This window comes from Borostomias antarcticus, assembly GCF_949987555.1.
Source record: "Borostomias antarcticus genome assembly, chromosome: 31".
NCBI lineage: Eukaryota > Metazoa > Chordata > Actinopteri > Stomiiformes > Stomiidae > Borostomias > Borostomias antarcticus.
Window position 1 is genome coordinate 4,129,818 of NC_140264.1, and position 15,000 is coordinate 4,144,817.

At 46.9% G+C, this 15,000-nt stretch overlaps 4 protein-coding genes across 4 annotated transcripts in view; 1 reads left to right on the forward strand and 3 right to left on the reverse strand.

Annotated features, from left to right (window-relative positions):
* LOC311327337 (mitochondrial adenyl nucleotide antiporter SLC25A23-like) overlaps window positions 1–1,620 on the reverse strand; it is a gene marked incomplete at both ends in the record, with an annotated part of 3,491 nt that extends 1,871 nt beyond the window's left edge. Inside the window, one exon of the mRNA XM_084460371.1 lies at window positions 1,435–1,620. Within this exon, the coding sequence (XP_084316497.1) occupies window positions 1,435–1,620 (186 nt within the window). The remainder of the gene's footprint in view (window positions 1–1,434) is intronic.
* Window positions 1,621–3,713: 2,093 nt separating this feature from the next.
* LOC311327338 (regulator of G-protein signaling 5) lies at window positions 3,714–6,417 on the forward strand (the record flags this gene model as incomplete). The annotated part of the gene is made up of 5 exons (XM_084460372.1): window positions 3,714–3,757; window positions 3,973–4,044; window positions 4,155–4,207; window positions 4,583–4,746; window positions 6,205–6,417. 5 exons carry the CDS (start codon window positions 3,714–3,716, stop codon window positions 6,415–6,417), a joined length of 546 nt encoding a protein of 181 aa, XP_084316498.1.
* A 1,262-nt stretch (window positions 6,418–7,679) lies between these two features.
* On the reverse strand, window positions 7,680–9,364 carry cUnh19orf53 (chromosome Un C19orf53 homolog). Its single transcript, XM_084460387.1, has 3 exons — window positions 9,256–9,364; window positions 8,972–9,027; window positions 7,680–8,604 (listed from the first exon to the last, which is right to left on the reverse strand). Exons 1-3 carry the CDS (start codon window positions 9,344–9,346, stop codon window positions 8,470–8,472), a joined length of 282 nt encoding a protein of 93 aa, XP_084316513.1. The 5' UTR covers window positions 9,347–9,364; the 3' UTR covers window positions 7,680–8,469.
* Window positions 9,365–9,603: 239 nt separating this feature from the next.
* Window positions 9,604–15,000, reverse strand: part of mri1 (methylthioribose-1-phosphate isomerase 1) — a 12,311-nt gene continuing 6,914 nt past the window's right edge. Inside the window, exon 6 of the mRNA XM_084460389.1 lies at window positions 9,604–13,786. Within this exon, the coding sequence (XP_084316515.1) occupies window positions 13,653–13,786 (134 nt within the window). The 3' untranslated portion in view covers window positions 9,604–13,652. The remainder of the gene's footprint in view (window positions 13,787–15,000) is intronic.

Consider the following 15,000-nt stretch of genomic DNA (forward strand, 5'->3'; position numbering starts at 1 on the left):
AACAACACACACGCACACAATCAAATCTTTTATACAGCCCCAGTGTGTTGGTGTGTGCAGTGGCTCGTCTGTGTGTGTTAGTGTGTGTTAGTGTGTGTTAGTGTGTGTTAGTATGTGTTAGTGTGTGTTAGTGTGTGTTAGTGTGTGTTAGTGTGTGTTTACCCAACATGAGATAATCCTGCTCTGATCCATTCAACCTCTGTATGTGCTGGGCTAGGCTGAGATTACATGAATGACAGAGTGTGTATGGGTATGGATAACCATATTGTGTGTGTGTGTGTGTGTGTGTGTGTGTGTGTGTAAGAGAGAAAGCCAAGTAGAGATACCGCGAGAGAGAGAGAGAGAGTGATAAACAAACAAAGTGACCAAACACACACACCCTTCTCCAACAAGAGTGTGTGCGGGTATGGATATGGAGAACCATATTACTTTACAGGTGTATATATACACACACACACACACACACATACACACACACATACACACACACACAAATAAGCATACAGTCGCATGAGAAAGGTCAACCATTTGAAACAGTTATGAGAACAACAGAGAGAGAGAGGGGAGGGGGGGGAGAGAGAGAGAGAGAGAGAGAGAGGGGAGGGGGGAGAGAGAGAGAGAGAGAGAGAGAGAGAGGGGAGGAGAGAGAGAGAGAGAGAGGGGAGGGGGGGAGAGAGAGAGAGGGGAGGAGAGAGAGAGATCGAGAGGGGAGGGGGGGGAGAGAAAGAGAGAGAGATCGAGAGGGGAGGGGGGGGAGAGAGAGAGAGAGAGAGAGAGAGAGAGAGAGAGAGAGAGAGAGAGAGAGAGAGAGAGAGTGGGAAAAGGTTATGGGCTTTCTCATCTTACAAAGTTCCTCTCCTTGTACTAAAATAGCGTACATGTACTCTCCTACACGTGTACATGGGATAGACACACACACACACACACACACTGATATACCACTGTGTCCACACACACTCTGCCAGTCAAACAAAATTTCGGCAAAACTGTACAGTTAGGGGGGGTGGGAAGGAGTCACCACGCTGCGCACACACACACACACACACACACACACACACACACACACACACACACACACACACACACACACACACACACACAGAATACCCAACACATGAGGACACTTTTACAGTGTTTACCCAGTGTGTGTGTGCGTGTGTGTGCGTGTGTGGTGCCACATAATTATGCTTCACTGCAGCCTCGTCCAAACTGACCCTTACAGGCAGCACGTGGAGGAATCAAACCAGCAACCCTGCTGTCAACAGCCTCGCCGCGTGCCATCAGGGCCAGGCCATTCACAAGGTGGTCCTCCTCGAAAGCATTACTTACGGTGGGAGGGTTAGCCTTGACTGTGACATCACACACACACACACACACACACACACACACACACACGCACACACATACACACACTGCTGGTCTGGCTGCGCTTACCCTGTCCACCGAGCCCCGGGAGAGTCCCCGGGCGGCCAGCCCGACCCGCAGCTCGTACACGTCGATCCGTCCGTCCTTGTTGAGGTCGAGCTCGTCGAACAGCTCGGCCCACCGCTTCTCCCGGTCCGGATCAGAACCACCACCGGGGGTCCGGTCCCGGGGGACCCGAGTCCCCGGTTGCCCCATACGGCGACCGCAGCAGCTGGGAGCCCCAGTGCACACACGGGGCTGATTTAGGGCTTGGCACGGTTTGGGTAGATCACGGGTCTACATCGGTGTCCGCCGTTGCCCAAACACACACGACGCGGATTTAAACCCCCCCGGTGATAAACAGCTGCTCTGCTTCCCCCACGCGCTCCCGTTATACAGTCGAATTTCCACTTCGATGTTTATTCGTCGAGGAATGAGGAAGCGATAAGAAATTACCCTCTCTCTCTCTCTCTTTCTCTCTCTCTCTCTCGCACGCACACCCTATCTCTCTCTCTCTCTCGCACGCACACCCTATCTCTCTCTCTCTCTCTCTCTCTCTCTCTCTCTCTCGCACGCACACCCTATCTCTCTCTCTCTCTCTCTCTCGCACCCTAGCCTATCTCTCTCTCTCTCTCTCTCTCGCACGCACACCCTATCTCTCTCTCCCTCTCTCCCTCTCTCTCTCTCTCTCCCTCTTTGCATGTAAAGTAGCGAGTCTGGGCGATAACCTTAATGCAGTGTCAAATGCATCCCGGTAACGGAAATGCCCGTGACAAACGACATTCGGTCCTCTTGCTTATTTTGCACGCAAACCGGAGGCTCGCGCGGGGCAACTAGTGCTTTACCTCGAACAACGACTAGGCTATAGGGTTACACGTGCATCCGTGTGGGGTATGCATGTTCTGTTCGTGTGTCTGTAATTCCGTGCTATTTCCATGCTCCTTGCCTTTTCGGCTCGGTAAACAGTCCCTTCCTGAAACGCGCGCGTCCGCGTACGTCGGGAGAGTCAAGGAGACGCGGGACACGCGCCTTTCAAGGAGAACTCTTCAGCCTCACTGTCCCACTGTCTTGTTACACAAGATGAACTGTAAACAAGTCTATGATGTCTTGGGCATTTTCCATTGCAATTGCAAGCAGTGTGATAGTCAGTCCTGTTGATGCCCTCATATGACAACTGGTGCCTAATAATAAATGACCCACTGGGCAAAGACACGTCTAAAAGACGTCTTTTAGACGTCTTTTTCGGACGTCCAAAGACATCCAATTAGGAGCCAGAATGAATGTTTTTTTTAACGTTCAGATATTGAACCCGTTTTGCGCGTCCACAGACGTCTTAGAGGGGTCCAAGCCAGACGTGTGAATATTGAGGGGTCCAGCAGACGAACAAACGGGGTTCAGGACCGACGGACGTTATTAAGACATGATCTGAACGTCTCCCTGACGTGGTTGCGTGTTTGCTGGGGAGGCTATATAGCCTAACTACTTCACATTATGAATACGCCGCCGTGGACATGACCCCCATAAAGCTGTTTGGAACAATAACAAGATCTTGAGCGGTAGCAACACACACACCCTCTTATGCCCCCTCTCTCACACACACACTCACAAAACAAACACAACATGGCGACTTTTCAAAGTTGTTTATTTCTAGTCATAATGCTTGTGACACACAACCCATGTGCAATGGGCGTAGACACACACACACACACACACTCCTCTCCCTCTTTGTGTGTAGACAGATAAGCGATGCTGCCAGTGTCCCACCTGTTACTCTCTCATCACCTCTTTGTGCTCACATGCACACACACTCACACACACACACACACACACACACACAAGCGCTCACACTCACACACACGCCGTCCCCGAGGTCTGATTGCCCCATTGTGTGTGTTCTCACCTGTTCTGTGTGTCTTCCGTTAACGGGCCCAGTATATGTAGGTACAGTGTCCTTTGCACGTACACCCCCCCCCCCCCCCCGTCTCCCCCTAAACCCCCCCCCCCCCAATTCACACTCTATAATCCTCTCTTCTGTCCATCCCCCCTTCTCTCCTCCATATCTCCCTTCCCCCTCCCCCTATCCATCATCTCTCTCTCCCCCCCCCCCCCCCCCCGGCAGGTGATGTACGGTAGATGGCCTCTGATTGGCTCATCTGTGTCTGTATATAAGAGACAGAATAAAGGATGGAACGGGAGAAGGGTGCGTCCGAGCCAAGAAGAGACCAGCCATTCAGCTTTCCTTTCTGTTCTCTCTGCTGTGTGCATCTGTGTGTGTGTGTGTGTGTGTGTGAGAGAGAGAGAGCGCGGCGATGTGTAAGGGATTGTCCTCCCTCCCCTCCTCCTGCCTGGAGAAGTGAGTATGCATGTGTAGTCAGTGTGTGTGTGTGTGTGTGTGTGTGTGTGTGAGACTTGTGTGTATAGTACGTGTGTGCATTGTGTGACTTGTATGTGTTGTACGTGTGTGTAAATGTTTGTGTGACCTGTATATCTTGTACATGTGTATGCATGTGTGTGTATGTGACATATTTATTGTGTGTGTGTGTGTGTGTGTGTGTGTGTGTGTTTCAGGGCAAAGGGGATGAGGTTGAAGCTAGGTCACTTGGTAGACAAGCAGGAACGGACCCATCACAAACACCACAGGTATACTCACCTGAGTACACACACACACACACACACACACACACACACACACACACACACACACACACACACACACACCCTCTCACTCGGAACTGGTTTCTATCTGTCAGAACTCAGGAGGAGAAGCTTCCTCAGGATCTGGAATCTCTGCTCAACAGCAAGAGTAAGACCCCTCTCCATCCCTCTCCTCCTCCCTCTCTCTCTCCCTTCCTCTCTCCTCCTTCCCTCTCTCCCTCCCTCTCCTCCCTCCCTTTCCTCCCTCCCCCCCTCCCTTCCTCTCCTCCTTCCCTCCCTCTCCTCTCTCTCTCCCTCCCTCTCCTCCCCTCTCCCTCCCTTCCCCTCCTCTCTCCCTCCCTCTCCTCCCCTCCTCTCTCCCTCCCTTCCTCCCCTCCCTCCCTCTCCTCCCTCCCTCTCCTCCCTCCCTCCCTCCCTCCCTCCTTCGTCTGATTATCTATTTAAAATGCGACTTGTCAATATAGAACGACTCATCTCACTTCACGTCTTTCTATGCTTCTCCTCATCCCTCCCTCCTGCCCAGTCGGCCTGCAGGCGTTCCAATGGTTCCTGTGTTCCGAGTTCAGCGAGGAGAACCTGGAGTTCTGGCTGGCCTGCGAGGACTACAGGGTTTCCTCCCCGCAGGCGCAGGGCTCCAAGGCCCACAGAATCTACCGCCAGTACATCCACCCTGACGCCCCCAAGGAGGTGCAGTGGGCTGTTGAGTGTAGAATGTAGAGTTCAGAATGTAGAGTGTAGAGTGCAGAATGTAGAGTGTAGAATGTAGTGTAGAGTGCAGAATGTAGAGTGTAGAATGTAGAGTGTAGAGTGTAGAATGTAGTGTAGAGTGCAGAATGTAGAGTGTAGAATGTAGAGTGTAGAGTGTAGAGTGCAGAGTGCAGAATGTAGAGTGTAGAATGTAGAATGTAGAGTGTAGAATGTAGAGTGTAGAATGTAGAGTGTAGAGTGTAGAGTGCAGAGTGTAGAATGTAGAGTGTAGAATGTAGAGTGTAGAGTGTAGAATGTAGAGTGTAGAATGTAGAGTGTAGAGTGCAGAATGTAGAGTGTAGAATGCAGAATGCAGAATGTAGAGTGTAGAATGCAGAATGTAGAGTGTAGAATGTAGAATGTAGAATGTAGAGTGTAGAATGTAGAGTGTAGAGTGTAGAATGTAGAGTGTAGAGTGTAGAATGTAGAGTGTAGAATGCAGAATGCAGAATGTAGAGTGTAGAATGCAGAATGCAGAATGCAGAATGTAGAGTGTAGAGTGTAGAATGTAGAGTGTAGAGTGTAGAGTGTAGAGTGTAGAATGTAGAGTGTAGAGTGTAGAATGTAGAGTGTAGAATGTAGAGTGTAGAGTGTAGAGTGTAGAATGTAGAGTTCAGAATGTAGAGTGCAGAATGTAGAGTGTAGAGTGTAGAATGTAGAGTGTAGAATGTAGAGTGTAGAATGTAGAGTGTAGAGTGTAGAATGTAGAATGTAGAATGTAGAATGTAGAGTGTAGAATGTAGTGTAGAGTGTAGAATGTAGAATGTAGAGTGTAGAATGTAGTGTAGAGTGTAGAATGTAGAATGTAGAGTGTAGAATGTAGAATGTAGAATGTAGAGTGTAGAATGTAGAGTGTAGAGTGTAGAATGTAGAGTGTAGAATGTAGAGTGTAGAGTGTAGAATGTAGAGTGTAGAATGTAGAGTGTAGAATGTAGAGTGTAGAATGTAGAATGTAGAGTGTAGAATGTAGAGTGTAGAATGTAGAATGTAGAGTGTAGAATGTAGAGTGTAGAATGTAGAGTGTAGAATGTAGAGTGTAGAGTTTGTGTGTGATCTGTCTAGTTTCTAACGTGTGTGTGTGTGTGGTTGTGTGTGTGTGTGTGATCTGTCTAGTTTCTAACGTGTGTGTGTGGTTGTGTGATCTGTAGTTTCTAACGTGTGTGTGTGTGTGGTTGTGTGTGTGTGTGTGATCTGTCTAGTTTCTAACGTGTGTGTGTGTGTGTGATCTGTAGTTTCTAACGTGTGTGTGTGTGTGTGTGTGTGTGTGTGATCTGTAGTTTCTAACGTGTGTGTGTGTGTGATCTGTCTAGTTTCTAACGTGTGTGTGTGTGTTCTGTCTAGTTTCTAACGTGTGTGTGTGTGTGATCTGTAGTTTCTAACGTGTGTGTGTGTGTTCAGGTGAACCTGGACTGTGAGACCAGGGAGGCGTTGCTGGCGCTGATGCAGGAGCCGTCTGGCTCCATGTTCTCCGCCGCGCAGCAGAGGATCTACAGCCTGATGGCCAAAGACTCCTTCCCTCGCTTCCTGCGCTCGCCACACTGCCTGGAGGCCCTCCGGCCCCCCGAACAGCACCACCTGCTGCCCTGGAGGACCCATTACAACAGTTCATAAAATACATAGTAAATACTGCAGTACATTATATAACCTAGGTGTATGTGTTTGTATAGAATAAGTATAAGTAAGTGATAAGATGTGTGATTTTCTCCATATTTAGTCAGTCAAACGTATCCCAGGCACATTCATGTTCGTTGTCGTCGAGACCCATGTAGCAGGTTCAGGACAGCATGTTAGTAAACAGCTGGTGTGCAACACTAGTCAGGGTAGTTTGGTTGCCCGGCAGTACTAATTTGTCATGAGCTCACGCTGACCGAGCTGAACAGTAGAAAACATCTCTGAATCTCTCGTAATGCCTGATGAAATGTGCTGTTCTGGACAATAAACGGCCAATAAGAGAAGTGGTTCCTGTGTGGTCCTACACCTGGCGAATCCCGTCGGTACGAGAGCACAGGAACATCACAGATCGCATGTGTCCCATCTCCCATCAGCATTAAGACCACAGACATCTACATATTAAAGTATTCAGTATGTCTGTCTGTCTGTCTATGCTGGACCTAACAGAGAACTTAAAGTCGCACTGAAACGGACGTTTGAGATCATCTAACTTCCGTAGTTTGACGTATTTCCGACGTAAACAAGCTATGAGGGTGGGACATGCGTTTAGAGGAATTTGATTGGAACATTGACAAGTGGACGGGTTTTAAGAACTTTAGACAGATTCGATAGGAGGATAGCGTTGATTGACGGGTGGATGTCGTGAGATTATTGGCCTAAAATCTAAGGTACCTGTTGTCGTCATTGTGACCTACCGTTTTCCAGGAAGTAAGAAATTATATACTTTGATATGATTACAACAAAAGTAGATTTTTTTTTTTTTTTGCCATACATCGTTGAATAGGTGAACACTATGACCAATTATGTGAACCAAAATGGGACAGAATGCTTTTTTCATTTCAGTGTGACTTTAAAAAGCAGGAAGCGTCAGACGTTAACTATTCAGATTTTCTCCTGGACTACTGCTACAGTGGGAGACACAGTGAAGCTAAAATACCATATTAGAGGCTCCCAGCCATGAGTGGGACATCTTGAACGCCTCCTTTTCACGGCGCCCGGCGGTCCCTTCGCACACGTGGAGGTAAACAAGAACCGTGAGGAATTTTACCAAGGGCGCAAAGGATCATGCGAATGTAAACATACCATGGAGAGGAGTGATGGAGGGTGAGAGAGAGTGATAGAGAAAGACAAAGATAAAGAGTCACAACACCTAACATGGATGGCAATACTCAAACACACACAAAATAAACAACACAACCAACTGGTTTACAAATATATCCACAGCCTTTAATTCATAACTTTTGTGTCGGACCACCTTAACAATCATGTGCCTTTAAGTCAGCAAAAACACACAAAAAAATAATCACAAAACAAGCGTGTGGCAAGTCTAGGAAGCAGCAAGCCATAAAAAGAGGCTGGATTCTCTATTCTCCCATATCTCTACTATTCTCCAGGCACTTCCAACGGGGTGTCGGGCATTTTAGGACCGCTCTGACGCATGCTGCCACCCAGTGGCGGCTTTTAGCATTACACTCCGTGAACCACAGCCCGATTCCAGTCCAAGAGGTTGTTTTTGCAACTGTATAGGTGGGCAAGTCGATCCCAACGGCCCCATCACGCGGGCTAGATAGAGATTACCGTCACCACATTGCTTAGTAGCTCCTCCCAAATCTGCTCAGATCTACCAATAGTCTTTTTAATTATTTATTACAGCCAATAAATGCACACAAAAGTGATCTCCACAATCATGCGAGGGTTGCGTTTTAAAGATAGGCTAGATGACAAGACGACAAGACGACAAGACACTCACTCAAAGACCTGAGACACACCCTTCAGAGACACAAAAGAGAGGGAGCAGTCCTGGTTTCAGTGGCGGTTTCAAGGCCGTATCAAGCGCCTGTCCTGACCCAGATAATCACCGCCACCAGGAGACTGACGACTTCCTGTCCTTCCTTCCATAGTCTCCGACGAGCGCCGCCCCAGTTGTTTTCGTCATCTAGTCTGGCTTTAAGGGTTGGTCTGGGAGGCGGGGCCAGGTGTCTTGTCACCTGGTTACTTGGAGGTGCTGGCTCCGGGGCGGGGCCTCTTCTCGGCCCCTTTCACGATGCAAAGGCGTTTGTGGAGGGAGTTGCTGGCCCTGTGGGTCACTTCTTCCTCAATCTTGTTCCTGATCGCCACCTCCAGATTCTGGGGGAAGAGGTCATCATCACCATCACGCTGTATTCAAGGATTGTTGTGTGTAAACAGACAAGATGGCGACGAATACGGTCGCTTCTTATATTGCGCTCAGCATTTTGATTACCATAATCTTGTGTTGTTGTGAGTTTCAGGAGCCAAAACCTACGAATTTTTGTCCCCTGTATCTTTACTATGGATGTAATAATAAAGGAATCTGAATCAAGGCTAGTTCATTGGATCAACTAAGCTCACTGGAGTGTTGTGGAGCTCCTGCATCTAAATATAACCTTTCGTTCCCAGTCCACTCTGGTTGAGGAACAAGTCTAGGTTTGCGGTTGTAGGCCTACTAACTAGATCTTATTGTCATTATTTTTACCTTCTTTAACTTCTGCTGCTGGACAACCGGAGCTTTCTTTGGGGCGATGACCCTTCCTGTTTACAGGGTAAAAATAACATTTTCAACATGCCATATTTGAACGTTGCTCCAGTTTCCATAATCAAACGTGGAATTCAAGCATCCAGCATCCTACTCGATTCCAGTTTGAGCCAACATGGCTGCCGACGCGCATGTCACAGCAAAACTATTTCAAAACACATTTACAAAGTCCAGGCAAGTAATTTCGACACGAACATACAGCACCAAAGTAACATTGAACAGACCTCCTTTCCTGGGCCCTTTATGTTTGTTTTGCGGCGGTTTCTTCGCTCCGCCAGGCCGCTGCGCTTTGAACTTCTGTTTACCTTGCGCCATCTTTCCTCGCTGATGCGTTTACACGTGACCCCGTGACCCGGATGTAGTTCTTACGGCATCGCGGGAAAGTGGAAGACTTGGCGGGCGGCTTGTCAAATAAATGTATAAATAATTCTATTCTATTAATACATCCATGAAATAAACATACGATAATTTATTAATCATTCAACTAAAACATGAATATAATTACGTGGGTATTATGAGTATAATAGGCTAACAAGAAATATAAAAAAACATGATAATTTTGTTCCCTCGTTTTATTGAATTGATGTGAAAGAGAAGTCTCTTGATTGATGACTGCAGTATACAGCATTATATTCATATACATATATTATATAAAAAGAACATCCAGTTTTGAACTATCGCCACATAATACAAAACTAAACCCAGATGTGATTATCAATAATAACAAGAACGCAGAATACTACACTTAGAGGCCCTCTGAACACCACTCCCACTGTAACTGTCACCACAGACATACAACCAGTGATTGGTTTTAATGTGCTGTCATCAGGACCTCTCCCATTGGCTGAATTAGCAGGGTGGGCGGGGTGTTATAGCTGGCGCTGAATTTGGCACCAAGTTATGTCAATTCTGAGCGAACACAGTCTAGTCGAGGCCTGTGTGCCTGTGTGTGTGTGTGTGTGTGTGTGTGTGTGAGAGAGAGAGAGAGAGAGAGAGAGAGTGAGTGAGAGCGTGGTTAAGGGGCCTCCTCAGTGCAGCGTATCAAACAACAGCATCATCACTAAGAAGAATCACAATTCATAGAAACCAAATCCAAGACCAAAATCAAACCTCAGCCAAAACAAGTCGTCATGGTTACAAACATTCAAATGATTCAAACCCGTTCTCGTACCACCACGTCAGTTTGGGAACGTCACCAACAGACGGCCACAAAAGTTGCTACATTGTCCTGGACCTGTAACTCTCGTCCGTCTCACTCTCTTTGTTCATTTTCTCGAAAGAAAAACGACAAAGAAACAAAAAACAGGGAGAAATCCCAAGAGAGAAAACACGACAGGGGCACGCGTGTGTTGACATCGACCATCCTTGTGTGACGAGACACGCAACAGCATCTTAGTGAGGGGGGGGAGAGGTCAGGGGTCAGGGGTCAGAGGTGGGTCTAGCTCTATTCTACGGCACATTCTAGAATGTGAACAAAACGGTGACACACTACTTGATACTAGATTTCTCTTTTCTTTTCAGACAGCAGGGTCCTAGACATTTCAACTGGACTGGGGATCGGTCTTGAGAATGAGGGCAGGCGTGTTGAAACCAGAGGGAGGATTAGATGGAGGGATCGAGCGCATATGGAGAAGTGGTGTGTGTGTGTGTGTGTGTGTTTTTGCTAACATGTAAATAGTCATGGGGCGGTGTGTTGTGTGTGGTTGTAAGGGGGAGACGAGTGGAAGGCAGGTTGCAGGAGCAGTTGAAGGACTGTTTTCTCCCCTGTTAGCATGTTAGCCTAGCTGTTAGTCCTGAACCATTAGCATATTTACCTAGCTGTAGTCCTGTCTCAGTTAGCATGTTAACCTAGCAGTAGTCTTGTCTCTGTTAGCATGTTACTAGCTGTGGTCCTGTTTCCATTAGCATGTTAGCGTAGCTGTGGTCCTTTTTCCAGGAGCATGTCAGTCTAGCTGTGGTGCTACTTGCTGATGGTGTAAGGCAGTGAGCAGAGCCAGCCCTGTTCAAGGGCCTGTGACATTCAGTACAATGATTTCATCTGGGTTCGCGTACCCCAGCCAAGACAGGTTTCGAATGGTTGTGGTTTTAGAATGTCTGCTCGAAAACTGGAGTCTTGGAAGATTTGTCAGGTAAAATCTTTAGAACGACAGTTTCAGAACCGACAAGGCAGTTTCAAAACAAAACATTCTATTATAAAACCGCAGGTCTTAGCTGTTGTACGTCGACCCAGCTTTATGGAACATAAAAAAGAATAAGAAAGCGACAGACAACGTTGCAGCACGTGACTTGCAACAGACAGTAGTACACAGGAGCCTCAACCTTCTGCATAATTTAAAGCTTCATTTTGGCACTCAATGAAGTAGTTCTGGAATAGAATGTGAAGTCTCCGACAACTTCCTTCTTTTAACGTTCCTCGCAGTGAGTGGGTCCGTCTCCTTGACATCTCATAACATACAGACACTAGCCTGATTGGTTACAGACACTAGCCTGATTGGTTATATACTATGTACACTGCAGATTTAGTACATTTCGTATCTACATCATACAAATACATTGTATAGACCAGATATTTCACTCCCAGGAGACATCGGATTGTTTTAAACTGACACTGCGCAAGAAGGGAATGAAGTTTTCTTGTTGCTTGATTGGTCAGTCTAAAGAGACATGGAGTTCGGACACTAATTCTAGACGTTGTATTTCTATGTGGGGTATTGTATTGGTGTGTGTGTGTGTTTGTGGGCTGTGTGTGTGTGTTTGGGGGTCAGATGGTTGAGTATGGTATGATATGGTACACCTTGAGAACAACAGGTCAGGTACACTAAGTGAAGTATTAATACATCCATGACCCACACGCTCCAGCTGACCAGGGGTTAACTACAGTATAGAAACTCGGACCCCATTCCAAGCCTGGAACCCCCCCCCCCCCTCCCCAACCCTCCAAGGAATCACTGGTCTGACATGACAGGATTGCGAACAGCTGTGCAGAGAAGCACACAAGGCCGGTCCCATGCAGTCACGCCAGTCTAACCGTGTCAGAAATATAGGTTGCATTCCGAATTGCATACTTCCATATAGGGCTGGGTTAAAAAAAATCGATGAATCAAAGGATTCAGAATCGATTCATGAATCCCAAAATCGATCAAAAGAATGAATGAATAAATGAAGGAATTAATAGTTCATTCAATGATTCATTCATTCATTCATTTTTGGAAATCAGTGTCGATACCCAGCCCTAGTATTGGTGTGTTGCATAACTTGGCAGTTATGTAATTAAGATTACAGCTAAAAAAATAAACAGGTTTTAGTAACACTAACCGAATCGATATTGAATCTAATCGAATCGTGATTATCGATTCTGAACCTTGTGAATCGGAATCGAAACAATTCTTGAAATTCAAATCGATACCCAGCCCTACTTCCATATTATATAGTATGCCAAAAAAGGATGTTGTTTGTCCTATAGTATGCCACATCCAGTATGGCAAAAATGCCTGCAAAGTATATACTTTCTAGGGGCAGCTGGAGTATGTACTGGTAGCAAAAAGTAGAAGTATGCGATTCGGAGGGCAGAGATTACCTGTGTGTGTGTGGGGGGGGGGGGGGCATTTTAGAGAAATCAAACAGAGACCTTATTCTCAGTTCAAACTTTCTCGGCGCCAAACGGCACCAATTTATGTCTCTTCAGTACTATCAGTACATAATTATTTAATCCTCCTTTGTGAACCAGGGTCTAAGAATCTATGTAGGGGTATCATTTCGCTTTTTAAATCACAATTCCATATGTATAAAAAAAAAGTTCCTACAAAGATTTTAAAAAATAAAAATAAAATGTTAATATAACATTTAGATTGGTACGGGGGGGAAAAAGGGGGCAATTTTCTTCTAACCGATCAGGATTTTGCTACTTTTAACCTTCTAAAGAGTGGTTGGTTTTGTACATATGTACAGACTGGTTGGATAATATGTATTTACACACACAGGAAGCAGTGTTTCCATCTCCCTTCAAGTCCCAAGACAGTCGAGAAAAATGTAACTTTTGAAAGACGCGTCTAATCGTTCTTGTGAAAACTCCTTCTAGAAAGAACTCCTTTTAGAAAGGACATCAGTCCGAGTTTAGAATAAAGGGCTGTAGTCAAGCTGAGCACTATCTATATCCACCTATCTATCATTGCGGAAGCCTTTTCATAAAAATCCGAAATAGAGAGAGAGAGAAAGAGAGAGAGTGAGAGAGAGACACAGACCATGAGGTGCGATATGAGCACAGAGAAAGGAGAGAGGGTAAGGGGGGGCTGTTGTATTCTTGTGTGTCGGTTGAATCCCTGCATAACGTGTGAGTGAGTGAGTGAGTGAGAGTGTGTGTGTGTGTGGGAGGGGCTGGTGTGCGTGACTGTAAAACCTGTGACTTTGAGTCAGACACTAGTGCACAGATGTGTAACACTGACTGTGTGTGTGTGTGTGTGTGTGTAGTAAATTGAGTTCCACCAAGTGTGTGTGTGTTTGTGTCTGTGTGAGGACAGAGTATGAGTGCCTGTGAGAGTGTGTGTGTGTGTGTGTGTGTGTAAGCGGGCTAGATATCAAGGTGCAGTAGCGCACGCTGGCCTGCAGGGGGGGCTGAGCGCGTCTACAGGGCGGTGAGGCGTCCGGTGAGCGCCGCCTGGAGCTCGGAGGGGAGGAAGACCCCCAGCTCTGTGATGATGCCCCCCGTGATCAGCTGGTGGGGGGTGACGTCAAACGCCGGGTTCCACACGTCAACACCTGGGAGGGGGGGGGGGGGGAGCGGTTGAGGAGGATGGTAGAGAGAGAGAAGGGAGGGTTTGGGAGAGGAAGAGAGGAGGGTGGGGTTGGAGGGAAGGGGTTGGGGGAGAGAAAGGGAGGGAGGGGGGGGGGGGGAAGGAGAAGAGGGGGAGGAACAAGAGAGTGTGAGCGTGAAGTATGCAAGGATCCCGTGAAACACGCGCGCGCGCACACACACGCGCACACACACACACACACACCTCCTCCAGGGACCTGCGGTTCCGTTAATGAAGGCTGGTTAATTACTGTGAGCAGCTCTCTAACCAGACACGCGCACAGAGGTGGGGAGAAGCAGCACATCACTCTGAACCCAATATCTACCTCACACTCTCAACCCAATATCTACCTCACACTCTGAACCCAATATCTACCTCACACTCTGAACCCAATATCTACCTCACACTCTGAACCCAATAACTACCTCACACCCTGAACCCAATATCTACATCACTCTGAACCCAATATCTACCTCACACCCTGAACCCAATATCTACCTCACACTCTGAACCCAATATCTACCTCACACTCTGAACCCAATATCTACCTCACACTCTGAACCCAATATCTACCTCACACTCTGAACCCAATAACTACCTCACACCCTGAACCCAATATCTACATCACTCTGAACCCAATATCTACCTCACACCCTGAACCCAATATCTACCTCACACTCTGAACCCAATATCTACCTCACACTCTGAACCCAATATCTACCTCACACTCTGAACCCAATATCTACCTCACACTCTGAACCCAATATCTACCTCACACTCTGAACCCAATATCTACCTCACACTCTGAACCCAATATCTACCTCACACCCTGAACCCAATATCTACCTCACACTCTGAACCCAATATCTACCTCACACTCTGAACCCAATATCTACCTCACACTCTGAACCCAATATCTACCTCACACTCTGAACCCAATATCTACCTCACACTCTGAACCCAATATCTACCTCACACTCTGAACCCAATATCTACCTCACTCTGAACCCAATATCTACATCACCCTCTGAACCCAATATCTACCTCACACTCTGAACCCAATATCTACCTCACACCCTGAACCCAATATCTACCTCACACTCTGAACCCAATATCTACCTCACACTCTGAACCCAATATCTACCTCACACTCTGAACCCAATATCTACCTCACACCCT